Raw genomic sequence first — 23,386 nt, forward strand, 5'->3', positions numbered from 1 at the left:
ACACAGTCTCCCAATGAACAAAAGGAGACTGTAGCTTTTCTTGGTTCTTTGAGTTTGCTAGATAGAGACAAGTGGAATTTGTTTCTCAGTAGACTCTGGATAAAATTCTGAAGAATTGATCATCTCTTTACCTTATTATTGAAGCAGGTTTTAAAGATGTTCCTTTTTCAAAACATAAAGGCTCATCAAAGCCTAAAAATGCTATTACCTGGTGTGCCAACAATTTTACATCTCTCTTTATACTCCCCAAAATACTGAAAGCAGGCAACTTAACAAATGGCCATGTACAATGTCCACCACAACGTTGTTCACAAATGGCTAAAGGTGGAGACAGCCTGAGCACTTGTTACTAGACGACTGCATAACCAGCATCCATACAATGGAATATTATTCAGTCTTAAAAAGGAATGAAATTCCCGTAGTCAAAAAGTGGTGGAAGCAGGGGGAAATCCTCACTGACAGTTCAGTTTGTTGAAGGCCAATTTGTCAATTCCTATGATCCAACCACAGAAAACACGTTCATGGCAGAGGTGCTGAGTAGAAAGCAAAATTCCAGTAAGTCAGAATCTGCTCCTGTATAGGAGTCTATGTATACAGAATCAGCTTCAAAAAGCAAGCAAGCAGGAAACAAAGGAATCAAGAGCAGTCCCTTTGTCCCCACCTGCTTCACTCAGCAGAAGCGATTTGTAGAGATGTCGATCTTGAAAAGAAAGAATGAAAACACTAAAAGTAAGTAAGTAAGTAAATAAATAAATAAATAAATAAAATTCTGGTACATTCAACAACATGGAGCAATTTGAAGATATAATTCTTGTGAAATGTGCCAGGCATAACAGGACCGATACTGTGTGTTTATTTATGGGGATCATAGAGAGTGGTAAATGCATGGAGACAGAGAAGATCGATTATCTCCAGAGACTGCTCAGAGGTAATGGGGGTTGGTGTCTAATAAGACAGTTTCTGTTTGGGTTGATGGAGAATTCTGGTTGTGATGGCTAGCTAGCAACATGGAAATGCTCAATCGCATCCTGTAAACTCTACACTGTGTTACATATATTTTGCCATAATTTAGAAATACAGGTTTCCTCTTTACCAATGAATTTTCAGTGCCTGCCAGTCTATGTGACGGCGTGGGCCAGCCAACCAGAAATCAACAACCTTGGCTCCTTTCATCAAGGAACAAGTAGTTAAGATGGGAAACGAACTGCCAAAACAGCAGAGATAACAATAATGGGAATGCAGGCTGTCCACCACACAAGGAAGTGTGATAGGTCCATGTCTGCTGTAGACGTCCACCACACAAGGAAGTGTGATGGGTCCATGTCTACTGTAGACGTCCACCACACAAGGAAGTGTGATGGGTCCATGTCTGCTGTTGAACTTGAGGTGGGGCCCACTAAATCACAGGCACACAAGCCCCATTTGGCTTAGGAACAGGTGGACCATGCAAGCTTGTATGTTTCAAATATTTCCAGCCAATTGAGATGCTCACAGAAGTCCATACAGTCCCTAAGCTACTCCCAACAAAGTTAATTCTGAAGAATTACATCTTACTGCCAACAGTAAAAACTGCAAAATCACACACACACACACACACACACACACACACACACACACACACACACACACACACACTTCACTTTGTAAAAGCAAGCAATACTGACAAAGATGACTCCCACATTCGGTAAATACCATGATTGACTACAAATTGTGGCAGACCCTAAATCTCTGCGGTAAAATTTAGAACACAAAATTTGCCTAGGAAAATTGGACTTGCTAGGAATAATGACCACAAATGAAAACTCACGCCATTAGAAAAAAAAATAATCAGCAGATTTTGATGCAGACAAACTCTGATCAATGAATCAATTTTTTTTTCTTGGTCAGACAAGCAATGAAAGACTCCATTGTGTTTAAAATAACTTCAAGGTCAGCCTCAAGCTGTTCTAAACATCCCAGAAACTTTACTTTTTCTTAATCTTTTTATTTTTGAAATAATGTCAAGAAATGTCAAAGTTACGAAACAGTCGTACTAATAAAATGAAGAAGAGCCTATGGATGAACTCAGAGGTAGAGCCCTTGTCTGCTATAGTCAAATCTCTGAGCCCAATGGCAGGCAACACACAGAGAGTAACACACACAGACACACACACACACACACACACACACTCGCACATGCACACACACAGTACAATGAGCTTTTGTGTGCTCTTTATTTAAATGTACTAATAGTTAATATGCAGTGATCTATTATTGCTTTATCATGCAGACATATATGAAAGAAAGAAGCGACATACAGGCATATATAAATAATGCATGCATGTGTATACTTATATGAGTGTTTTATACATATACATACATATGTTGATTTTTCAGAAGCAATTTTAATTAGTTAAAAATTTAACTCAAACAAGCATTATTATCTAATATAGATTATCCATACTGAAATTTCAACCATTTCTCACCAAAATTTCCTTGATGTCATTATTTCCACACTCTGGTCCAGGGTCCCAAACAACAAAACATTGCCTGGATCTCTCCACTTTTAGTGTTGACCTCCATGTGATACCTGATGGTTCTTCGTGATTATATTTGGAATGTGTGATTCTGCCTGCCTGCCTGCCTGCCTGCCTGCCTGCCTTCCTTCCTTCCTTCCTTCCTTCCTTCCCCCCTCCCCCCCCCCCGCCTCTCTCTTAACTTTTGAGGTGGCCTTGTGTAGCCACAGTAGGATACAAACTAGAAATGTAGTTAAGGATGACTTTGAATTCTTGATCCTCCTGCTCCCAAGGGCTGAGATTACAAGGTTTACCACCACATTTGGTTTCTGCAGTGCTGGAGATCCAATCTTCACACACACTAGGCAAGCACTCTATTTGCTGAGCCCTACCCTGAGTATCAGATTATCTATTTTAAAAAAATTACTTTTAAGTGTGTGTGTGTGTGTGTGTGTGTGTGTGTGTGTGTGTGTGTACATACACGCAGGTGTCTGTAAAGTCAGAAGTGATCAGATCTCTTGGATGATAGGTGGATGTGAATGGCCCAATGTAGGTACTGGGAACTCTGGTCCTTAACCACTGAGCCATCCCTCTTGTAGAACTAACTTTTATTCACCTGATACAATTGTCATCTTAGAGGCTTGCTGCTTCTGTTTGCTAACCTAGGCCTAGTCCCGGAAGCATCTAGCCTCCGTTACATTCCAATCTAGGCCTAGAATATTTTCAGCCTCTGAGACTTGCTGCTGAATAAGCTCACCTTTTCTAGCTCTTTCTGAATTCTGGCTGGCTGGTTCAAGTCAGCTGTTCTGGTTCAAACTCCTCTCCTAGCTGACTGATCCAATCTGACTTCTCTCTCATCGTCTGAGTGAGTTGCTCTGCTTGGCCTTGTACTAACATTGGCGATCTGTTCTAATCTTCTGGCTCCTTCCCCATTCTCTAGCTCATTCTGTCTTCACCTGTGTCTAGGTTGTTCTCTTTGCAACCTGTCTCTCTATAACTGCCCCATTAAAACTGCCTTCTCTCTTATGCAGCCCTTTTTTCTGCCTCTTCTCACTAGAGTTGGGTGTATCCTACTCTGTCGAATCTTACTCTGATTTGTCACGTTGTCTGCTGCCACTCAATTAGACATCACTTTCAAACATGGGCGCTTCGTTCTACAAACTAACCTTACCTTCCCTGTTTGGGATTGAAAGTGTGTGCTAAGGGTGTGTCTGTATTCCAGCCAGAGGGATTAAAGGTGTTGTGGTAAGCGATGAGCCGTGCCTCAACTAGAAACAGGTTTTTCAGCAACTAACACACTGTCGGCCTTTACAGTATGATCAAATATTCTGCAATGCTCTCCAGCTCCAGGAATTTGGAGCAGTGTGATTGGACAGGAATTCCATGCAAATGTGTCTGTTCTCAGTGGGTGTGTCATTTTTACTTCTGGTCCTTGGATTCCACAACCTATTTCCTAATTCAACAAAACAACACTCCATTCTTAAGCCTGTCTGAGTGTGTGTATCTACCCATGTGCAGAGGTCAGAGGACAACCTTGTATGTCATCACTCATCTTTTTTTCTTTTTCTTTTAGGCTAGGTCTCTAACTGGCCTGGAGCTTTCTAAATAAACTGGGTCATGTGATATCATTGCTTGCTTTGTTGTTGTCATCGTTATTGCTGTTTTTGTTGTGTTTTTATTTTTTTAGTAGGTTTTGGAGCACAACTCAGGTTCTAAGCAGTTTACCAATGGAACCAAGTCTTTCTAGCATGATTTACTTCCAATGATTATAACTAAAAAGAAGGCTCACAAGACTGGTAGGGTTTTGTAATCCCATTGGTCAGAGCCAGATCCTGAGGATCTGCCGCATTCATCCCTGGCTCTGGCCTTGACGTCCTGATCTCAAGTAGACATTTCTGGCCTCGTCTTCAAAATGACTTTGATTACATCATATACTTTATGGTGGGTGGGTGGGTGGGAGGACCCCGAGGCATAAGTGAGAAACACAGGTAAACTTCCTGAAATGTGTCTAGGAAAGGCCGAAGTCTCCATACCAGCCAGCCAATGGAATTCCTGCCCTCATCCTCTCATATTGGCGAGGTCAGGGTCACACTGTTAGGAAGGATGACTTGGTTGACTCCATAGGCTGGGCTCCTAGAAATCACACCACACCGCCGGTGCTTTGGGGCTGGAGAGCTGCATGTGAGAGAGTCAGATGTTTCCAAATTTTGATAAACCCAGGCACAAAATGAGGAAATTGGAGGTGCCTGCTGTACTATGTATCTGCCAATGGGGTCTTAGATTGACCAGTGTCCGCTGTGCCGATGCAGCTCCCAAGACCTTGTCTGTCCCATCACTGAGCATCCCAAGCTGCCCTGACTCTTCTACCCACCGCCTTCCTCCAGCCCACTCAGAGCCCTTCTGCGTTGTCAGAATCCCTCCCTCAAAGCCCTCTGCATGACTTGATTTTAGTCTCTTTGTCATATTGGTCATGTTGCCAATGTTCTTTGCCGGTGAGGGTCTCCAGGAGGTCCTAGAGTGCCTACTCGCTTGCTCCTGGAGGTCCATAGGTATTCGCTGAGTTGCACACATGTCCTGTTTACCGTGATGCTACCCAGTCATTGCCTGTGACTGTGTTGTTTCTGCAGTGGCTTAGGGACTGTGACCCCAGGGGAAAGCCTCTTTATACATTGTTGTTGAATACTCCTGGGGGTTCTCTGTCCAAACGTGCTGACAGAATGTTCAGGTCATCTGACCTCTGGGTTATGGAGACGCAGAAGGGATTTGCAATAATTCTGGAAAGAAAAGGCTGTGGAGGGCCGAGACAGGATTTTACAGGCTGGAGGTGACAGGTAGTCTGTCATTCCTTTTTGGGAAGATATTCTCCTCCCTTCAAATGTACATATGGACAAAGTTTTGTTTAGGGGTTGTTTTCTGGATCCCTAAACCTACATAAGGACTGGTGGGTCCAAACTCCTGCTCTAGAGAGATACCTTCTATCTGATGAAGACACTGCAGGGAGGATCACCCCCAATCAGGTATGACTTGAATCATTGCTGTGCTCGATCCTGGGAGTGGATCAGGCCCTTCCTCCTTATCTCATTCAGTACTCCAGTGGTTTGCAAAAGGGTGTTTTTAGGGAAGCAGCTGCTAGGAACTTGATGGGAATGTAAATTTTCAGCTCCTTACCCCAACAGAATGAACTAAGAACTCCAGGATAAGACCTGTGAATCTAGATGGTTCAAGTTTGAGAAGGGCTGGGGCAAACTCTTCTTGACAGTGAACAGTAACTGTATCCCCCTTTCCTGATTCTCTGGAGAACCATCCCAGTGCTTGGGTCTCCTTCCTTGCTATTTCTGGGAATCCTGTCAGGCTTACCTTGGGCAGAGGGGGGCGGGGCCTGACTAGGAGGCAGATACTCTGCAAACAGTTTAAGGCTCTAGTATCTAGGAGGAGAGGCAAGCAGGCAGGGTTACCTGGCAGTAGTAAGCCAGGGCTTTGCCAGGCTTGCCCGATTGTCACCTCTCCTCCACACTTGATACACATGGGCCTTGGAAGATGCTGCCAGATCTCTTCCAGGAACATAGGTGATAAGCCAGTGGGGAAAAGAAATGGCCACTTTTTATCTTAAATGAATCACTGGCTTTAGGGGTTTCCAGATCTAACTAGAAGATACTTAACCTCTTATGTATCTGCCAGGTTGGGGTTTGAAAAGTGGCTTTCTTCACCACATTTCTTCTACAGAGGGTCAAATTCCCACAGACTGATTTTTCCAGGAGAGTGGTGTCTTTAAAAACTAACTTGAAGGAAGAAGGGTTCTAAGAGGACAGCAGTTCTAGAGCCCTTTCGGTCTGGTGGAGCTTGCTCCTTAAACTTTAAAAACCTCCAATCCATGTTTTCTTAAGGTGGAGTCAGAAAAAGCACATGTTTACTAATCTAAATTTCCATAAAACAAAACAAAACAAAACCCTATCCTTATTGTTTTCTCAAGGGAAGGGTAAGGAAACATGTTGGTTCCTTTCTCGTCTGATAGATGGCAATTCTTCAACGTTTCATTCTAAAACTCAGTTAGCTGTGGGAGAAGAATCCAGGGATCTCGCTAGTTTCCTTATAGGCCAGGCCTTTCCGATTTATTATTTTTTTAAAATCTATTTCTGGGAGTGGGAGGACAAAAACAAACCCTGCTTACTCTCTTAAGTCTTCCTAAGTCATAGAGAGGAAGCTCCTCAAGTAAGAAATATTTTGTATTTTTAATTTTCAGGACTTTTGAAAGAACCGGCCTCTTTCAACTTTCAGTACAAGTAAGAGGGATTAGTCAAAATTTTCTTTTTCTAACTGACTAGGGGGAGGGGTTGACCCTTGTTCAACCTTCAACCTCTCCTTCCATAGGGCCAGGTTTTTTTTTTTTTTTTTCTTTCTTTTAAATAACTAAATTTTTTGGCAGGGGAGGGTTAAAAAAACGTCGCTTTACTGACATCACACAGAAGAGAGGTTCCTAAAATAGTAAATTTAAAACCAGACTTTCTGGGGGTTAGAAAAGGTCCCCTTGGCCCTCAGTTCTCAAATTTATCTGCGCACCGTGGGGATGGGGGGCTTAGGGGCAGCCAAGGCTATCCGAATATTCCCAGGAAGTTTTCCAATTGCGCTCCTCAAAACTTTTATTTAAAAAAATATCAATCTGATTTGGGGGGTGGGGGTGCTTGTGGGGAGAGGCGTTCCCATTAACCCCTTCTTTCCCACCAGAGGCCGCTCCCCAAAACTTTTCTGTGCCCCCACACCCGCCCCACGTGAGCAAATGCCCCGCGCGCGGGGCTGGCGCGGGAAAGTTTGGGGGGCCGCCGGCGGCGCGGGGAACCGGCGGCTTTGTGTGCGGTGTGGGGCGGCGCGGAGGCCGGCGGCGGAGGCCGAGGAGAGGCCGGGGGCCGGCAGCGGCTCGGAGGCCGGCGGGGGTGGTGCGGGGCGCGGCGCGGCGCGGCGGGCACGGGCCGGCGGGGCGATCTGCGGTCCCCGAGGCGGTCCTCCCCGGCGCCCCCGGCCCCCGCCCCCCGGCCCGCGCGGGGCGGGCGGAGGAGGGAGCGGTAGCGGCGGCGGCAGCGGCAGCGGCGGCGTTGGCAGCGGCATTGTGCGCGCGGCGCAGCCCGGCCCGGGAGGAGCAGGACGCGCCGGGGCCGCCTCCTCCGGAACAGACCGATGAGCCAGCCGGACAGCGCGGCGGCTCCGCAGGTAACGTGGGGCCGGGGCCCCGGCCGGGGCCGGGACTGGAGCCGGGGCCGGGGCGGGGGCCGCGGCAGCCCCGCGGGATGGCGAGTGCGGGCGCCCGCGGGGGTCTCCGGAGCGGGGTCGGGCGGCCGAGGTGCGGGAGCGGCCCCCCGGGACGCTGCGGGGCGCGGGCGACGCGGGGGCGGCGGCCGAGGCTGACGGGGACACCGCACCCGGCGCCCCCGCCGCCCTCAGCTCGGACCGGAGCCCAGAAACAAAGCGGCGAGAGCACGGAGCAGCCATTGCAGTTTGGACAATTCAGATTTTGCGAAAATGCAACCTTCTTCCAGATCTCCCTCTTCCCCGAAATTTGCAATTTCCCCTTGACCCTCTCTGCGCTCAGGGTCCTGGTGACTCCCCCTGGAGAGCTTTCCTTCCAGGCCCCCCATCTTTGCAACAATCTTTTTTTTTTTTTTTTAAGGCCATATTTCCTTCTCTCAATTTTTTTTTCTAATTTTTCTTCAAACGGTAGTTTTTTCCCATTAAAACGACGCCACCTAGAGGATACTATTTTGTAAATTAAAAAAAAAGAAATTAAAATTGAAAAGAAATATTTTTTATTTCTTATTTTTTCCAAAGTTTCATCAACAAGCTGGTGGATGGTGGAAAAGATTCTTTTTTTTTTCTATCTTTTTTGGGGTGAAAATTTTCACTTTGATCTTTGAAGGAACATGGAGACAATTTTTATTTCTGCAGCTAAATCCAGATAATATGTAAATGAAAATTAAGCTGGAATTTGAATGAATTCAATTCTTGAAGGGGAGAAAGCAAAAATACCTCCTAAAAGCAAAGACAGTTTAGGTACCCAAGTCATTTTAATTTAGGTAAAAAGAAATTAATAATTGGGATGAGGAAAGAGGGAAATAGTTCAGTTTAGGGAAAGCTGGGAGAATTGGCTTTATGAAGCAATTAGAAATTGTGTTTCATTATAATTTGCGACTTGTTTTGCTCCGTGGGCAAAAATGACTAATTTTGCTATTTGGCAGCGTTCAAAGTTTTTCCATTTCCAAGAAAAAAGGATTTATAAGAGAAAATAGATCCTAAAATGGACACACCCAAAAATTGTAGGTTTAAATTTTTTCATTTACATTTTACTGCATTTAACTCCTGAGATTTTAAAGAAAAACAGAAATTGGAAAAGTTAGAGTGAAATCCTGCTGGTCTTTTTCTGTTTTTTGTTAGGTTTTGTGAGTGTGTGTGTGTGTGTGTGTGTGTGTGTGTGTGTGTGTTTTGCTTTGATGGAATAATTATGACTGTTTCCTGATTTTGTTTGCTGCAAGATCCAGGCATCTCTTGTTTTGTTGTTGTTTTATCTAGAAAATGTCAGGGACCTTTTCTTGAGCAATATTCAGTGGAGAAAAATGTCAATTCATATATTGTACAAACTGAGTAGCTCACAGATTTGTAGGAGAGGCCGCCATTAAAATAAGATATGCATAATTAACATTATTATGAAAAACTAACAGTGGATTCACAGAAGCCCATTTTTTTTTGTACGACACACAAGTGAATCAATTGATGGAGATAAGGATTTTTAAAAAATCCTTGTTAAAGAGGAGAATTTCTCCTTCTCGATTTTGTTTTCTCGTCCAATTAAAATATTATTATCAGTTCCTTTTTTAAAAAAAATTCAGATTGGCTTCAGGTTTCTTTGTGATGTGGGGTTGGATAATTCATTAATATTTTTTATTTTTGAAATTTTGTATTACTGTCAAGAAAGAGGAAATCCATTAGCTTTGATCATCTGGAGATTGTGTTTGTGTGTATGTGTCTATTGAAGGGAGGGGGTTTGTAACAACAACAGAAAATTCCACAAATTTTACTGACCCAGTAAGAAAAAAAGGTGGGAGAAAGAATGGCAGAGATGAAAATTCTGATTTGAATCCATCTTCCCTGGTAAGAACACTTTGCTGAAGAAATGAACTGAAACACCAACTCAGCTGTTTCTAGCAGCAAAATTTATTATTTTCTTTGAAAGAAAAACTAATCAGAATACACACAAAAGCCAAACCCAGAGATGCTTGCCTTGGGAATTTGAAAGCATTTTTACACACAATATTTTATGTGGAGGTTTTGGCCTTAAGATGAATCAAATGGAGGTGAAACAAAAAAGAGAAAAAAATTTCAAGGGACAAATATTGACTGGATTGAAATTTGACACAAGAGAATAAGATCTGCTCTGAGATAAAGGGAAATTTGTGATAATTTAGTCTGATTGGATGTGCTGAGTTTTTTTTTTTTTTTTTTTGAATAGAAAAAAGTTCAAAATTTTCAGTCCAAATGGAGTGTGCTAATAGCACTTGGGAGGACCTTGTAGGACTTGCAGTTGGAGCTATGATGGGTTACCTGGGGTGGAGATGGACCACCCTCAACGGGTGATCAACAGCTAGTGGGTCTTGGAGGTTTGGTGGTCCTGCTCCATGCCTTACCAATTTGTTTTATGGAAACTCGGTTTTGGAAGGGCTGCTAATTCTGTAGAATGAATTTAACATTGGCATAGGTTTGCTAGTTCCCAGCATCAAAATTGCATTTGAGAAATTTTACATTTTTTTTATTTTTTTTGTTGTTGTTGGTTGGTTTTTTTTTTTTTGTTTGTTTGCTTGTTTGATTGTTTTTTTGTTTGTTTGTTTTTTTGTAACAAAATCCTTCAGGACTGACGGGCCACATTCTGACATATTTGGCATGAGCCTTTGTTGTTGTTTCATTGTTTTTCTTTAAGTGCATAATTAAAATTTCTTCTCTTGAATTATTTAGGGAATGTCTTGACAGTCAATTTTTGGAGTTCTAGAGGCCTCATGAGATAGTGGGCTCATGCAGAGCAGGGCTGGAGGAGGACTGACATAGGGACAGACGGATGGATGGATGGTGTAAGGGTATCTCAGCACAAGTTTGGGATGGAGATAAGATGTTATCTCCAGTGCAAAGGAATGAGAATGTTGGAGCTCATCCCTTTGTGTAGGTCTGCAATCTGCCCTGCCACTCAGAGTTCTACAATTTATTCTGCTGAGAATTTTGTATTGTTGTCTGTAGTTATGGTTTATGGCTGGAAACTGCAAGTCATTTGTTTTGTAGACTTTTTTTCTTTTTTCTGTTTTTCTTTTTACAGAATTGGTTATTCTCATCATGTTTGTTCTGAGGGAAATAGCAAAAATAGAAGTGCATGCTGGTCCTGTTGGGGGCGGGGCCAGTTCCCTTTTGTTTCTCTTGGTATCACTGAGGTGAGGCCTGACCTGGGCCTGGTCTCTCCCTCTCTGCATCTATTCCTTCAGATGAAGTGTGGGAAGCTAGAAATGGATATAGGAGCTATTTTTATTAGGTCACGTCTGTTTATTGTTCTCATATAGTATTGGCCAAAATTTTTGGCAAATTGGACTTTCGGGGTGGTAATTTGATGATGGCCTGGGTTATTTTGGTGAAAGGTCATTTTTATTCCCTCTCACAGTGGAGACTCTTATTACTTAATGTTTTGATTTCTGCCTAAGGAGATTTTTTTCTAATAAGGTTTGAAATTTCAAGGACTCGCTTTATAGTTTGACTTGAACCAAGCCAGGAAGAACAGCTTGTTTGTACTTTGAGCCCTTACACAGTGGTAGAGTTGAACAAGGTTTGCTTTTGAAGAACAGCAAAGATGGCTGGTCTTCTGGCTCTAGAAGATACATGGCCCATGGCTCATACCACTTGGGAAATGCTGCGAACTGTTCCAGGGTTTGATATGGCTTCCTCTCTAGTTTTGCCTCAGCCCTCCGTAAGCTGCCCCCACTGACTTCAGAGGGAGAACTTTCTCGTCCTATTTGACTTGGTGTAGATAAGCTGACTCTTCGTCCACACAGGGAATTCTCAGTGCTTGCATGGTGTAGCATTTCATGCCGGTGTGTGTCTCCTCGGTGGTGAGGAGAAGTGGCTTTGTGGGGTACTCAGGGCTACCTCTCTCAAGGTCTTGCAAAGTGACCTTGGGCAAATCACCATTTCCTGTAGAGCTGTGCTTGTGAAATGAGCACTCGGACCAGCGAGAGGATAGGAATGCATTGGTTCGTGGCTGATTCGGACTCTTAAGGAGTTGGTTGTAGCTGCTTCAGCACAGTGTAGAGGAAGCTGCTGACACCACCTCCGGATTCCCTGTTCTGGAGACAGAGGTTCTGTGGTCCAGTGGCATGCGTACCTCTGATTATCTCAGATCCAGAGTCACTCTCTGTTGGTGTGCCATAGAGTCACTTGGTACATCAGTCAGCCTTAGAGAAGAGAGGATAGAAGCAGATACAGAGGGACAGATATTTTGTCAGTGTGCAGGTATCGTCCCATGAAACTTACACTTGAGGATGCTGGGCTGTGATAGAAAATTCATTTCCTACAGGTGCTCATGGTCAGAAGATTCCGAAACCGAAGGTACTAGGATGAACTTCCATGATGTGCTGGGGGTGTTTTGAACTTCCTTGTTTATATTGTTTTCTCCTTTATTGCTTGGTTGACTGTAGGGGAACTATGTAGGGTAGGTGCCCTGGGCCACCCGCGCTTTGTTCCCAGTTTGAACCGCTTTTCAAACACCTGGGAATTCTTGGGTGTGTACATCGGGAGGCATGATCCCTGCTTGCTGGCCTCGATGGGGTGCATGGCGGGTGGGAGGTGGGTCCCCAGTGCTGGAGAAGTGATGGAAGGTAGTGTGGTTCTCTGTATGGTTACTTTGATTTTCTACTTTCTTGTAAGTTTGCCAGAGAAATCTGTCTGGGGTTAGCCTATGTATGTACGTTCTAATCACTCTGGAAGTTTATGTTTTCTGTGTGAATGTATTTCCTCTCTAGCCCCTCAATTGTCTCATCGTTTAGACATGTCAGAGCAATGTGGTCTAACAGAAATAGAATTCAAACCACAAGTTGCCCCCACACATGTAACTTAGCATTCTCTAGTAATCTATTAAAGAGAATAAAGAGAAACAGGTGACATTGATTTTTAGTAAAATGTGTTCTTAACCCTGTATTTGAATGGCGCTACTATTTTGACCTGCTATCAATATAAAAAGTAATTAATGTGGCACTCTTTTGGAGGGAGGATATGGAGTATTGAAAATCTGGGAGTATCTGCCTCCAGTAGCGACTCTCAGTTCTGACTGGCAGCCATGTTTTTTGGGGGGTTAAGTATTGACATGTGGCTACTGACCATAGTGGACAGTTCAGGGCCAAACCCACATTCTGTCTGGTAGTTGTTCAAGTTAGTCTCGGAAGGTCAGCGATGCTCTTCAGTCCCGGTGGCATCATTGCTGGGACTTCATCCCTGAGTCCCCATTTGAGTATTTCAATCTCTGGAGGTCAAACCATGTAACCAGTTCTGCTCAGTCTGCGCCATGCCTCTGTTCTCTTAGATGAAAATGACAGCGGCTGGACAGCGGCAGTAGGGTGTGGCGGGCGTGTGTGCAGGCGTGAATGCACACTCGTACCTGTGAGTGTGTGTGTTTGTGTGTGCATGCTTGTGGGGGTGAAGCTGAGCATTGCAGGAGGGCAGTCCCTGGAGGTGGGGTCCAGGTAAAGTGTTGTCTGAAAGAGGTAAGAAGAGGGTGGGGCGAGGAGAAGGACAGCCTGGAAAGGTGTCAGAGAGATCTGTTTCTTAAGTGAAATGCGAAGCCATCAGGAAGTTATCTCAAGTCAGCCCTGGACTCAGATAGATGCTCGGAAAGATTCTGATGGTTACACCTTTGGCAACATGGAAATCTAGGATCAGACTCTGAAATCCACCTCATGGTGAGCTGTGTGTGTCACTGTGGGAAAGTTACTTCTGGTTTTGGGGCTACGCCTTCTGCATGTGGAAAAGGAGGTGGAGAGTTACCCTGACCTCGAAGGGGACTTAGCGATGGAGTAAAGCAGCTTGAACAGAAACAGAGGCCCAGTGAGCTCCCTGGCGGGGGCAATGTATATGAGTTGACACTTGGTCAAGGGGCTGGCGGGTCACCATCTGGAGAGACTAAGTTTCGCTGATACTATTTAGACTAGTTCTGGAAACCTGGAGGCTTTTCTTGAAAAGGTGGGGTGGTATGCTTTTCTCTAGGGAATGCCAGGATACACGCACATACATACATTCACACGCGCTGTGCACCTTTTTTTGTTTGTTTGTTTGTTTTGCTTTACAACTGTTGGAGGTGAGGCTTTTATCAGTGGCCTCAGCATCCTTGTTCAGTGATGCTGAGACTTTCCCGATCCGTTTCAAAGTGGCCTAGGCTTTCAAGAGGTGTAATCATACTAAGGCCCCCTGCCCGGAGCTCTCTCCTTTACTTCTGTCCCAGAGCAGCTAAGAGCCTTAAGAAGATTCCTCTTTAGCAGCTGGAGTTCAGCTCCTCAAACCCTGTGCATTCAGGACTGAGGTGGTCATTCACACATCTGTCTCTCTAGCCAGCTGGTGACTTCCTTAGGGCTGGAGATCATGGCTTATTCATCTCGGGGTCTGGCACAGAGCAGAGGCTCAGTTAATATTTGATGACTTAATTTGACTTTTGGAAATAGCTCAGCTGGAATTGAGTCCAGTGAAGAGTGGATGGCCAATCTGGGTTCAAACCAGGGTCTTCTTAGGGAGTCATAAGCAGTGGCTTTATTTATTTTCTCTCTTGTTTGTGTTTTTGTTTTTGTTTGTGTTTTTTTTTTAACAGTTGGCTTTGAAGCTCCAGGCTCTCTTGGAAAAAAAGGTTAAATGGAAGCCTCAATAGGGTAGGGAGTAGGCTTCTCTTGACTTTACATGTCTTGGAGATTTTTAAAGTTCCTTTGATGATATTACCAGTCTTCTGTCCCCACTGCATCCGTGTGTGTGTGTGTGTGTGTGTGTGTGTGTGTGTGTGTGTGCGTGTGCGTGCAGATGTGCTGGCCTGTAAGTGTGTATGTGGAGGCCTGAGGTCCCCTTTAGGTGTCTTCCAGCACTTTCCACCTTTTCTTGGGGTGGGGTATCTCCCTGAACATGGAGTTCACAGTTCAACCAAACTGGCTGGCCAGCAAGCCACCAGGACCCTTCTGTCTCTACCGCATCCCCCAGGGTTACAAGTACAAGCTACCGTCCCTGGCACTTATGTGAGTGTTGGGAGCTGAACTCAGGACTTCCTTCATACTTGCACAGCGTTTTACCTGCTAGGACAGCTCTCCGGTCCTACAGTATTGCTCTGTGTGCATGTGTGCTTGCATCCAGATTGACATCCAGTAGTCTCAGTTGCTCTCTACCGTGTTTATTTACTGTTTTGGCCATAAGAGCTTTCCCACTCAGCTAACTTGGCTGGCCTAAAATCTCTGAGGGTCCTCTTTTGGGGTTATAGGCTATTACACTTGGCTTTTTTAAAAATGCAGATTCTGGGGGTTGAACCCTGGTCTTTGATGTCTACTTAGCAAGTGCTTTCCTAACCGAGCCATCTCCCTGAGCAGTCTCAGGAGTTAGTATTTCTTTAGACTGACTTGGAAGCCAGCAGGAGTCACCCTCCACTTGGCGGAGGTGCAGAGAGTGAGTGGGACACAGCCAGCACCTCGTGGAGGTAACATGCCAGCTGTGCCTGTGTTTGCTTGAGGAGAGTCTTAGCTGCTTGCCAGGGGGCTGTTTGCCGAACGTTGGACACAAGGGCCCTCAGACTTAGTTGGCTGTGTGATTTGATGCTCAGCCAGATGCATTTCTGGTTCAATTCTGTGTTGCAGATGCCAAACTCTGGCTAAAATTAATGATGGAAAACTGAGAATATCGTTTGTTTGCTTAATTTCTTTCTGTTTCATGTGAAACGTTATCATTTTGACAATTTGTGCCCTAGTTCACCAAGGGAGCAGGACCCTCATTTTAAGGCCTGTTTATCTTTAACCTTCACTCCTATTTTCATATTGTGTGTGTGTGTGTGTGTGTGTGTGTGTGTGTACCTGTGTGTGTGTGTGTGTATGTGAAGGCTCATGTGTGGAGGCCCATGTGTGGAGGCCAGAGGTCTGACATCAGGTGTCTTCCTTAGTTGCTTTTCCAGCCTGTTTCTTGAGACAGTGTTGGAGTTACAGGCATGTGCTCTTATGTGTGGACTTTACGTGGGCCCCGGGGATCTGAACTCAGGCCTTCATTTGTGTGCACCAAGCACGTTGTCTCCTGAGCCATCTCTTCTGCCCACACCTCTTCCGGTTCTGAGGTGAGGTGCTGCATCCATGTGCTAATGCTTTTTCCACAGATGACTTGCCCAGCTTCTGTGGCCTATGCTGTGACCTAGAGAGTTCCAAACTCTTCTTCGCCTTGGCTGGCCTTGGCAACAGAGTGGAGAGGATAGTCCTTCACCTAGAGAAGTGTCTGGAACTCTGACTTCACATCCCCTTTCCTGCTGTGTCTTTGGGTGTGTGGCCATCATTTTGCTATGACCATTTCTAAGGGGCAGATATCCCCGTGGGGGAAGAGGTAAAGCCTTGAGAGTGAGTGGCTTCTTCTCTGGAGCTACACAGAGGCGCTGTCCTCCCCACTGCAGAACACCAGTGTGACATCTCCAAGGGCTGATTGAACAGGTCAGAGTAGGAGGGACAAGGCTTAGTCCTCATTCTCCGTGTCACTTGATCGTTTGGGAATCTTGGCCAGAGTGCTTTTTTCTTTGCTGGTTATTTAATTCCTTACTTATAGTGTGGGGACAACAATCCCATTGATGATAGTGATGTTTATGGTTGGGGGATGTGAATGATACCTTTATATCAGACAAGGGGCTTTCCATCATCCTTGTGCTGCTTTCCTGCTTCCTGATGCAGGAATGGTAAATGGGTAGCATACATTCCATCACTTCCCATTTTCAAGCCTGTGGCAGACATCACTAATCAATCGTGACCTTCCTTTTCATTGACTTGACCAGTAGCCTCAGTGTGCATCTTAGTACAAGGCTCTCTATCACTTGAGTTTAGCATGAGACATGAACCAGTTTGTCATTCTGGAACTAAGTCATGTCTCACCCCTACCCCCAAACACACAAACAGAGGAATGCAGACTGGGGAAGGAAGGTGGAGTGACTTGTTCCCAAACTTAGCAATTAGGCAGAGGTGGGATTAAAAAACACAGATTTCTTGATTCTACAACGAGTCCTTCCCCTGAAATCTGCACATACCCTGTGTTAAAAGGAATTAAACCTAATTTGGTCTTGAGAAATAGCCAGAGAATCCTGGCTCCTCCCTTCCTTGTTATAATTAGACACCCTTGGGGCTGCCATCAAAGCTGGGCTGGATGGCCTGCTTCTCAGCCTGAACCAAGCAGACTGATCAAGTTTCAAAGGGAGGGTGCTGGTGGAGGCATAGAGAGGGTGTCTCTCCATCAGTGGCACAGTGCAGATGACAGCAAAGGGGCATGGCAGGCCCTGGCATCTCTGGAAGTGGTGTGGGCTTGTGACATGTTTGTTGTTTGTATACTCATACCACAGAGGGGATGCCTTAGCCCTCTTTTGTCTTAATTTCCACATCTGGGAAATGGGCTGGTGAGATCCCTTCACAGGAGGGAACAGGGATGACACATTGATGCTTTTAAACCACAAAACTTCAGTGTGCTTCTTAGTATGTGACAGACTCCGAAGAGCTTCAGGGACCAAAGAGACCCCGAGGAGCACACTGGCAATGACTCTGGTCTTTTCTTACACAGGGAAGGAGGGAGAATGAGGGGAGAATAGTATTGAGTCAACAGAAAAATGATATAAATATTTTGGCTGAACAAGCAGAATGGGACCTCATATGAGCTAGAGAGAATAGGTGGGGTCAGGTGATGCCAGGCTCCCACTGGGCTGTGGACCACACAGGAACATCTCTGGGTAGCATTTTGAACCCAGGCAGGGATGCAGGCTAGGCTGGCATCCTTGGGTATCAGCCCTGGGCCTGGACAGAGCCAAGAGGGAATGCTGGCAGTACCCCAATCCCGGGTGTACAGTGTGCACATCGTATGCACGGTCAGGAACTGTTCGGGCCTCACACTCTGGATGTTAATGTCCAGGACAGCTCACCCGAGGAGCTGGCCACTCATCTTTCTCTCTGAGCCCTAGTGTCCAAATCCCCATCTTCCCAGTAGATTTCTAGAAAACTGGAGGAGGGATGGTAGGAATTTTTCATTGGATTATTTTGTGATGAATTTGTGCCTGGCTTTATTTGGTGCTCAGAGTTTTTTTGTGAGCCAACTTGATGTAAGCAGGTTGCTTAGAATGAATGGCCAGAGAGAAGAAATGAAGACATAGTTGAATGTTGGTTTTTTTTTTTCTTTTAATTTCGTCATCTGGCAAAAAATAACTATCAAAAGTTAAGTGTATTTGTGTGGGTGTTTCTTCCAGTGGATGCTGGAAAAGCAGAGCACAAAACCGATCAGAAATAAAACTGAGACCGGCTTGGAATGAGGCTCCGGGGACCTTCCTCTGTGTACCACTGGTGTTAAGGTGGATCTGCCTGCCTATCTGACCTCCTTTCTGCCTGAGTCTATACCAGGACCAGGAAGATGGTCCGAGCCCCTGCCCTCTAGTATATTCTAGAAACCACTAGTTGAGGTGTGGCCAGTAGATTCACATCAGATTTTAAAGACTTAAGTGAGGAAAAAGTCCGACTGATGCCAATTACAATTTGTAATATCGGTGACAGATGGAGATGCTCTTCCACAATGGCGTAAATAAGATAGATATACTCTTCAAGTTCATTCTCCGGTTTCCTTTTCTTTCCACCCATCTGTCCATCCACTTGTTCAGATGTGTATGTTTGTGTGCATATTTTATGTGTCCGTGCAAGTGTGTGTGCGCATGCGTGTGTGCACGTGTAGAAGCCAGAGATCAACCTCAGGCGTCATCCGCAAGCACTGTCCTCCTGGTCTTTGGAGACAAGGTCTCTCTCCTGTTGGGACCTACAGCTCAACAGTTAGCCTAGGTTGGCTGGCTCTAGGATCCTTCTGGCTCTGTCTTCCTAGTGCTGTGAGTATAGGCGCACATCCAGGCCCATCTTTTCCTGCGGGTGCTGGGAGCTGAACTCAGGTCCTTGTACAGGAAGCACTTTACTGGCCCCACCATCTCCCTTAGCCTTCATTTTCTTTCTTTCTTTTTTTTTTTTTTTTAATTTTCTTTTTTTCGGAGCTGGGACCCGAACCCAGGGCCTTGCGCTTGCTAGTCAAGCGCTCTACCACTGAGCTAAATCCCCAACCCCAGCCTTCATTTTCTTTAAACAGCAATGACAACCACTGCAAGGAAAAGGCAATGCAAATGCGGCCGGCCGTTAGGGTCTCTGCAATCGCCAGCTGAGCTGATAGTCTGTGTCTACCGGGTAGTGCTGATCGAAGCCACCAGTCCTGTGTGGTTGAGGAAGTAAATCCCCAGAGAGCGAGTGTGAGGCTTATCCAGAGTTGTCACACAGCAGCCTCCGGCAGGAACTGGACAGAGTACAGGACTCCAGTCTTGGCGGGAGACTGAAGATGCTGGGTGGGGTGGTAGGGTATGCCTGAGCTGGGGAAACAGGGCGTGGGAACTTAGCAGAGTGCTGTGCACACAGAGGACGGGAGAAAGGTTAGTCATGTAGAGGGGAGAGTTAGAGAGCATCCCATTCCGCTTACCGAGACCCCTAAACATTAGCCAGGAAGTTTGGAAGAAAGTGAAACCAACAGGGCAGGCAGAAACTGGTCTAGAAGGCCCCTGTCCCCTCACCCCCAACTCCTGATAGTTTCTCTGCCGGCCAGAGGTCCCAAAGCCTAGTCAGTCTTTGAGCTGGAACTGAGATCTTTGTGTGGATGTGCCCCAGGGTCAGGTGGACAGGAGACCTGGCTCTCATCGGAGGGCTTTGAGTCCTAAGAGTTGGGACTGAATCCATTCTTTTGTTGAGTCTGGTTTGTTCCATCATGGCTGAGCAAGCAGGGCTTCTAGAAGGATCAGAGAACATGCTGTCTCAATGGGCACATCAGGCAGGCGGGAGGCCCTCTAGCTCCCAGCCTTCCACCTGTCCCCAGTCTCGGAGGGGGACAAAGCCAGCAGCACCTGTTTAACTTTCTGGCCCAGACTCTTACCCTGAGTGCTGCGAAGGTTTGAGCCGCGTGTTGGAAATTCATCGGTGGCTTTGTTTTTAATCGCGATCTCTGTCAAAGGTCACAGGGCAGCATTCGTATTTATCCTACTTTAGTTTCGCCAAATGGATTTCTTTCGGCATTAAAGTATTTCTGCCACTGCATATTAGCTGAGCGTGTATTATATGCCAGGCACTGGGCTAAGCAGTTAACATCTGGCATCCCTTTCAGTACAGTCACTCATGTGGCTTTCCAGGGCCACACACATAGTTATATAGGTGTGTGTGTGGGTGTCTATGTGGGTGTATGTATGGAGCCCCTGGGATCTGACTGTCACGTCGTCCAGTATGGGGGTTTCAGTCATGCCCCTGTGCTGGCCCTTTACCTGGATGTTGGATCTGAACTTGGGCAGCAGGACTTTTGCATTCAGCCATCCCTGGCCCTAGCCCTGACTTCTTACATTTTTAAAGTGAGCAAGTTGAGGTTGGAGATAAAGTAAGGTACCCACTGAGGCACGGGTAGCGTAAGTGGCAGCGATTCAGGTCCTGGTGCTCACTGAATTCCAGGCCCTGTCTGTGCCGCATGCTCTATTCCATAGCCTGGAAGGGTGCAGTGATAACACACGCAGTGGGTAGAGTTGTTGGCTGGGCTGGACTTAAGCCTAAGTCCTGTGGACACTGCTGTTCTGCTGTGGAGTGGGGGAACTGCTCTCCATTCTGTTCAGCACAGGCTCAGGACCCCCTGGCTTTTATTCCCCACGTCTTTAACAAGCCTCAGCAGGCCAGCGGGGTGTGTTCTGTGTGCATAGAGTTTTAATACGGCGTTTGAAAACAGTTGCAGGTTTGCTCTAATTAATTACATTTGACATACTTGGAACCAGGGCCTCCCGGTTGCAGGTTGCAGAATGCAAATTTCTACCCAGACAGATGTAAGGTGTGCTTGCAGCCAAGAGCTCTGGTGTGTCCCAGCCAGGCCTGCCAGTGTTGCTCACACCCCTCCGGGGACAGTGACTGACAGTGAGAAGTGGAGTCAAGACTAAACCCTGGGGATACCAGGGAGCCCAGAGGCAGTTGGAAGAGAGATAGCCATGGGCTTTAGGTCTCCAGTCTGGGTAATCCTTTTCCCTTCTTTGAGCCTCAGTTTCTCAGGCTGTACAACCAGAGCTTTCGCTGGGTGTTCTTGGAAGCTATACACTGTCCACTTGTTCAGGGGAAAGAAGGCAATTAGAGAAGTGGGGCAAAGTGTAGAAATACAAACTATCGAGGGGAGAGAGAGTAGAACAGTGCGGGAAGCGGGGGGCCATAGAACAAACGGATCTGAGAGAGGGTAGGGGCCCAGAGCCCAGCAGCCACATCTGTCCTACCTCCCACCCCCACACACTCACCTCCTCATTTGTATTGGGTATTTGTTGCTCTGCAAGAAAGTACCTCAGAACTCAGGGGCTTAAAACAAAAACTCAGAAGCTTGAAACAGCATCAGCCCCTTTTGGTCTCTGTGGCCTGGGAATTTCAGTGTGGCCCATGTGGGTTCTGGCTCAGGGTGTCTCTGTCGTCTCAGTCACATGGTGCGTGTGCGTGCATGTGTGTGTGTGTGTGTGTGCGCGCGCATGCGCGTATGTGCGTATGTGCGTGTGCGAGTGCGTGCGTATGTGTGCACGTGTGTGTATGTGTGTGTGTGTGTGTGTGTGTGTTGTGTGCGCGTGGTATAAGCAGGTGGGTGTCATAGCATCCTTTATGACTCCACAGGCCTGGATCTCACTTCACTGTGACACTCTATGACTATGGTGGTTCAGAGGTGTGCCCTTGTCAACAGTACCGGCCTCAGGAGGACCCCCAACATGACACTGAGTTGGATGGATGTGTCTCTGTGGTTACAGAAGGAGCATAGGAGATAAGTTGATGTGGCCGTAGGAAAATGCAGGCTGCTGTCCAGTTACCCACCAATCAATGTCTGTCCCAGTCCATTTCCTGAACCAACCATCTATTGCATTCCATCCTTCAATCCTTTAGAAATCTGTCCTCCTGCCTCACTGTCTGTTTATACATCCATCCATCCATCCATCCATCCATCCATCCATCCATCCATCCATCCATCCTGTTCAATTCATATTGAATGCCTAATATGAGCCAGGGGCAACTACAGAAGCATTCAACAAAGAATTCAAAGGGAGAAGGGACCAGGATTAATTGAGAACTTCCCCAGTATTACTCTCTTTATTCTCAAAGTAATTCTGTGACAGAGAAAAGCCATTTCTGTTTTCACGCAGATGAACTAACCAAGGAAGTGGCTAATTGACCTGCCTGAGCTCAAACTGACTTGCATCAGGGTCAGACTCGAACCTGGGGTTTCTTGACCACACCTTCTCTGGCTCCCTCCACAGAGGAGACAGTTTGGTCTCCAAATGTGAAATGTCTTGCCAGAGTTGTTTCCCCACTCCTGTTTTTCCTAAGTGAAAATAGGTTTTTTTTTTCCTGACTATAAAAATAACACATTCATTATAAAAATGTTCACGCAGTCCTGAAAAGTAGGAAGATTATTCTTTTAAAAAAAATCACCTGAATCCTGAGATAACCACTGTTCACATTTTGATGAACGTTATTCAAGTCATTTCTACATATTTAAGTATTTATGATTACAGTTTTACACAAATGGGATTATATTTTGCATGCTGTTCTGTAGCTGGCTTGCTTTTTTGCTTTTAAAACTCAAGATATCTTTCATCTGTGAATATAAACATTTTTTTAACTGGACTGTGTTTCTACCATATGTATATACCCAAATTCAGTGTCTTGCTAGATTTTGATCTCCTCTCATTTTTCCTTATTATGATCCACACGTTGACACAGACCTTTGTACATGTCACTGCTCCTTTGTAGGAGACGCTCCTGGTCCCTACCCTGAAAAGCCCTTTCATTGCTGGGCTGTAGAGGAGCTACTCAGGGTTTGAAGGACCTTAGCTTATGGTGGCCCCTCCCCCACAGGGTGCTGCTCCTGGGCGGTTCCTGGAAGCTGTTTGCTTTTTAACCCTTTATTTACTTACCATGTGTACACAGGTGTGGGAGAGGTCTATGTGTACCATGGTCTGTGTGTGGTTGTCAGAGGACAGCTTGTGGAAATCAGTGCCCCCACCCCACACCACCCCGTGTGGCTCCAGGGGCTGGAGCTCAGGTCATCAGGGCTGGCATTAAGTGTCTTCTTGACTGTCCTCTCTTTGGATCCTTTGTTGTTGATTTTGTTTTCTGAGACAGTTTGAACCAGCCTCAAACTCCTAACACACACACACACACACACACACACACAATCTCTGTTCTTTGGATTTAATGTCATTTATTTTCCAGTTTCTATTTTTTTAAAAACCAACTTTCGTCACCTAGTACTGGTGGTGGTTAACTAAAATGTTTTTCTGTCTTAAATTGTGTTTTCTTTCTCTCTCTCTTTTTCTTATATCAGGCTTAGGTTTTTTTTTTTTTTTTTGTTTTGTTTTGTTTTGTTTTTTGTTTTTTTTGTTTTTGTTTTTTTTTTTTGGATTAAGAATTTATAGTGGATAAAAAAAAAGTCCACAAGCCATGGGAGGGCAGGAGATGCATATTTAACAAGGAGTTAATATTCAAGCTATAGGTGAGACAACAGCAGCAACTCTGTGTAGTCAAGTGTGCTGACACACTGTAACCCCAGCGCTCTGCAGGTAC

The 23,386-nt window shown here is 45.6% G+C and overlaps 1 protein-coding gene across 13 annotated transcripts in view; it reads left to right on the forward strand.

Annotated features, from left to right (window-relative positions):
• Positions 1 to 7,567: 7,567 nt before the first annotated feature.
• Zfp618 (zinc finger protein 618) overlaps positions 7,568 to 23,386 on the forward strand; it is a 166,314-nt gene continuing 150,495 nt past the window's right edge. For 12 of the 13 annotated variants that reach the window (XM_008763813.4, XM_017593751.3, XM_039111067.2 and 9 more), the window contains exon 1: positions 7,568 to 7,697. In XM_008763813.4, the coding sequence (XP_008762035.1) occupies positions 7,665 to 7,697 (33 nt within the window). In that variant the 5' untranslated portion in view covers positions 7,568 to 7,664. The remainder of the gene's footprint in view (positions 7,698 to 23,386) is intronic. The other variant, XM_063261303.1, reaches the window with a different exon arrangement.

This window comes from Rattus norvegicus, chromosome 5 (genome assembly GCF_036323735.1).
Source record: "Rattus norvegicus strain BN/NHsdMcwi chromosome 5, GRCr8, whole genome shotgun sequence".
Taxonomy (NCBI): Eukaryota; Metazoa; Chordata; class Mammalia; order Rodentia; family Muridae; genus Rattus; species Rattus norvegicus.